The sequence below is a fragment of the Borostomias antarcticus genome, assembly GCF_949987555.1.
Source record: "Borostomias antarcticus genome assembly, contig: scaffold_162, whole genome shotgun sequence".
Lineage (NCBI taxonomy): Eukaryota > Metazoa > Chordata > Actinopteri > Stomiiformes > Stomiidae > Borostomias > Borostomias antarcticus.
The window spans coordinates 75,721-80,438 of NW_028176100.1; the positions used below are offsets into that span (position 1 = coordinate 75,721).

The window sequence follows — 4,718 nt, forward strand, 5'->3', positions numbered from 1 at the left end:
CTATCAAACCAATGTGCTAGCTACTGTACATCCCAACTATACTTCTATCAAACCAATGTGCTAGCTACTGTCCATCCCAACTATGCTACTATCAAACCAATGTGCTAGCTACTGTCCATCCCAACTATGCTTCTATCAAACCAATGTGCTAGCTACTGTACATCCCAACTATGCTACTATCAAACCAATGGGCTAGCTACTGTCCATCCCAACTATGCTACTATCAAACCAATGTGCTAGCTACTGCCCATCTCAACTATGCTACTAACAAACCAATATGCTAGCTACTGCCCATCCCAACTATGCTACTATCAAACCAATGTGCTAGCTACTGTCCATCCCAACTATGCTACTATCAAACCAATGTGCTAGCTACCGTCCATCCCAACTATGCTACTATCAAACCAATGTGCTAGCTAATGTCCATCCCAACTATGCTACTATCAAACCAATGTGCTAGCTACTGTCCATCCCAACTATGCTACTATCAAACCAATGTGCTAGCTACTGTCCATCCCAACTATGCTACTATCAAACCAATATGCTAGCTACTGCCCATCCCAACTATGCTACTAACAAACCAATGTGCTAGCTACTGTCCATCCCAACTATGCTACTATCAAACCAATGTGCTAGCTACTGTCCATCCCAACTATGCTACTATCAAACCAATGTGCAAGCTACTGTCCATCCCAACTATGCTTCTATCAAACCAATGTGCTAGCTACTGTACATCCCAACTATGCTACTATCAAACCAATGGGCTAGCTACTGTCCATCCCAACTATGCTACTATCAAACCAATGTGCTAGCTGCTGTCCATCCCAACTATGCTACTATCAAACCAATGTGCTAGCTACTGTCCATCCCAACTATGCTTCTATCAAACCAATGTGCTAGCTACTGTACATCCCAACTATGCTACTATCAAACCAATGGGCTAGCTACTGTCCATCCCAACTATGCTACTATCAAACCAATGTGCTAGCTGCTGTCCATCCCAACTATGCTACTATCAAACCAATGGGCTAGCTACTGTCCATCCCAACTATGCTACTATCAAACCAATGTGCTAGCTAATGTCCATCCCAACTATGCTATCAAACCAATGTGCTAGCTACTGTCCATCCCAACTATGCTACTATCAAACCAATGTGCTAGCTACTGCCCATCCCAACCATGCTACTAACAAACCAATGTGCTAGCTACTGTCCATCCCAACTATGCTACTATCAAACCAATGTGCTAGCTACTGTCCATCCCAACTATGCTACTATCAAACCAATGTGCTAGCTACTGTCCATCCCAACTATGCTACTATCAAACCAATATGCTAGCTACTGCCCATCCCAACTATGCTACTAACAAACCAATGTGCTAGCTACTGTCCATCCCAACTATGCTACTATCAAACCAATGTGCTAGCTACTGTCCATCCCAACTATGCTACTATCAAACCAATGTGCTAGCTACCGTCCATCCCAACTATGCTACTATCAAACCAATGTGCTAGCTAATGTCCATCCCAACTATGCTACTATCAAACCAATGTGCTAGCTACTGTCCATCCCAACTATGCTACTATCAAACCAATGTGCTAGCTACTGTACATCCCAACTATGCTACTATAAAACCAATGGGCTAGCTACTGTCCATCCCAACTATGCTACTATCAAACCAATGTGCTAGCTACTGCCCATCCCAACTATGCTACTAACAAACCAATGTGTTAGCTACTGTCCATCCCAACTATGCTACTATCAAACCAATGAGCTAGCTACCCTACTAACACAATCAGGTTGCAGCAATGTTGCAGAAACGTGCAATTTAGACTTTTGTATGGTCCACTCAACGTCAAGTTAAACGTGCATGCAACGCAAACGCGGTATCTGCACACAAGTTGCTGCAACGTGCAGGTCCAACGTGTCTGCAACGTGCCTGCAATGTGTACACAACGTTGTGATTTCCGCGATGATTTCGATGTATATTGCAGCAACGTTGTATACACGTTTATATATTACTTTGTTACGTTGCTGCAACGTGGTCTACACTTCCGTTGGCTACATTTATAATTTGCATTACAAAACAAATCAGCTCTTTGCACAAGCTCCACTACTTCCTGAAACTACAGGCATATTTCTTTACCGTCCTATACTATTGGATAGCGATTGCGATGAATCCGGTGTGCAGCACACCTGATCAATCACTTCCATCCACTAGTATAGGACAGGAAAGAAATGCGCCTGTAGAGTGTCAGGAAGTAGTGGAGCTTGTGCAAAGAGCCTATTAATGTCATAGTCAATGCAGCAAGCAAAATTATGGTACAAAAGTTATGACACAACACCATTCAGTCAAGAACAATTTATTTTATTAAAAAAGTACACAATGTCTGGCCTGCAACATGATAAACAAGTTTAAAAACAAAAAGGATAAAAAAAAATAATACAAAAACAGTTATTTACAAAAAAAATGGCAGGCTGTGCTCAGATAGGCTGGGGGTGGGCGTCAGATGGGCTGGGGGGGGGGCTGTGCTCAGATGGGCTGGGGGGGGGGCTGTGCTCAGATGGGCTGGGGGGCAGCTAGGAAGGGAAGTCTTCCTCATCAGAATGCTGGGGAGTGCTCAGATGGACTGTGCTTGGATGGGCTGTGCTCAGGCGGACTTCTGCAGATACCTAAAGACACAATGAAATGGCCGTAAATACACAACGCACATACATGCACAAAAAAGTGGTACACAATCTTTGGAACCATGCAGTCACACTGGGTAGGAGAAACCAAAAAAAAAGACATCACTTACCCTTCTGCATTTAGCAGGGGCATGTTTCAATGTCTCCTGCAGCTGGGCGGCCACCTCCGCCATCGTAGCCTTTGGCATGGAGACCATCACTGCACCTTTAAGTTATCAAGAAAGGTAATGGTTTCAATTCACATCGGTCATGGAACAAAGACGATGTATTAAAAAATATTCAAAATATGAACCATTTCTTACATGTTAGAACATTGAAGAGTGTCAAACTCTTCAGTGGCTTCTTCCCCTTCTTCCCGTGCACACTGTAGGCGCTCCACACCGCATGTGTGGCTACAGCTGACAGCACCCGCCGGACTGTGTCCGCCAAGTCTCTGCCACCAATGGCACCTAGGTATTGTGTCTGCAAAACAAAGAGTCATTTACTGTACCCTTCCCTGCACTGCAAAAATAAGACAAAGTTCCGCCCTGCAGACACTCACCATCTTCCTCTGATGTTCCCGGTCCTTCAACCTGGCCTCACAGACCTGCAGCTCCTCGTCCGTTTGGGCAGGGTTCAGTACATCCAGCACTTCTCCCTGGGCTCCAGACTCCACAGGCCGCGTGCTCTGGGCCAGTTCCCTCACAGTCCGTGCAAGCTCACGGAGTTGCTCCCGCATCTCTGAGAACTGCTGATGTACAGACCTCTGGAAATCTAGATAAACACAGATGTGGCTATAAGTACATTGACATAAAACTAAATGAAACTCAAAATATATCCCTGCATGCAACATGAAGTAGTCCCATACCAGCATCTGCAGAGCAGCATCGATTAGGTAGAGGGGTACATGGAGTCAATGGTGCTGGAGCCGTTTTCTTGGGCGACGGCATCACAGACCTAACTGAAAAACAAAAGGGATAAAGGAAAGGGATGAGCAGGAAACTGTATGGTGTTGGCAGCATGCTTTGGCTTCTGGCATTTGAAGGAGAATAAATTAAGACATTAACAGGTAGACATCACAACACCACAGCAGTACATGCCACTCTTACCTGGTCTGGCTGGGGTGCTATACATGAAGCCTGGGCTCGCATGGTTTTCGCTCACAGGGGATGAGCTCGGAAAATCTGCAAGATGAGTAAATGGTATTCAATCTAAAAAAGCCAATCACAGAGCTAACTGAATGGGATTAGCAGGAAACTTTATGGTGTTGGCTTTGGCTTCTGGCATTTGGAGGGAAACTAAATAAAGACAAGACAGGTAGACACCACAGCAGTACATGCCACTCTTACCTGGTCTGGCTGGGTGCTGTATGATCTGGCTGGGGTGCTATAAATGGGGCCTGGGCCCCGCTCGCCCAGATGGGACAAGCTTGGAAAATCTGCAAGATGAGTAAAATGGTATTCAAAATAAATAAAAAATAGTCCAACTATCAGTGTGCAGTAGGCATAGACATTTCATTTCAACACAAACATGCATACCTGCATTGTTCAGCACACGTGGATTGTACTGGACCGCTGGCAGAGGCCTTTCAACTCCGGCACCTGGTCTTTGGCCTGCATAGTGGGGACCAATGGCTGCCCGGGGCTTGGAATATGTAGTGGAATATCAGTAAATTAGCTCAGATTACTCGATTTCAAAAGTACTACTCTTTTGGGACTGTTGAATGCACTTTAGTATATTACCTTCATCACTGGAGTGATAGCGTGTGTTGCGCCGTCTCTTTCGAACGTCTTGGCACTCGTCCATTGACGACTGCTGCTCAAAGACTTTTGCCATGAGCCTGGCACCTTCGTAATGATCTGTGTGCATAAAGTACCATAATCAATACATTTCAGCCATCCTTTTTTCCTCAGAATAATGAGTCATGATCTTCCCCCCACCCCATCAGTATTTTTTAATAGCTTAAAATGCAAACAGTACCAGTTGTGGACTTTGGGAAAACCCGGACTCTGTGGAGCGCCCAGCCAGGGTTAGGTTCCACACAGCTCTTTA

At 45.0% G+C, this 4,718-nt stretch overlaps 1 protein-coding gene across 2 annotated transcripts; it reads right to left on the reverse strand.

Annotated features, from left to right (window-relative positions):
• Positions 1–2,550: 2,550 nt before the first annotated feature.
• LOC311328844 (uncharacterized protein) lies at positions 2,551–4,081 on the reverse strand. 2 transcript variants are annotated; one of them, XM_084462751.1, is made up of 6 exons: positions 4,016–4,081; positions 3,776–3,850; positions 3,229–3,440; positions 2,990–3,149; positions 2,798–2,892; positions 2,551–2,672 (listed from the first exon to the last, which is right to left on the reverse strand). In XM_084462751.1, exons 2-6 carry the CDS (start codon positions 3,798–3,800, stop codon positions 2,580–2,582), a joined length of 585 nt encoding a protein of 194 aa, XP_084318877.1. In that variant the 5' UTR covers positions 3,801–3,850; positions 4,016–4,081; the 3' UTR covers positions 2,551–2,579. The 2 variants fall into 2 exon arrangements, with proteins under 2 accessions (XP_084318877.1, XP_084318876.1); XM_084462750.1 differs by having other exon boundaries at positions 3,776–4,074.
• Between the last annotated feature and the right edge of the window lie 637 nt (positions 4,082–4,718).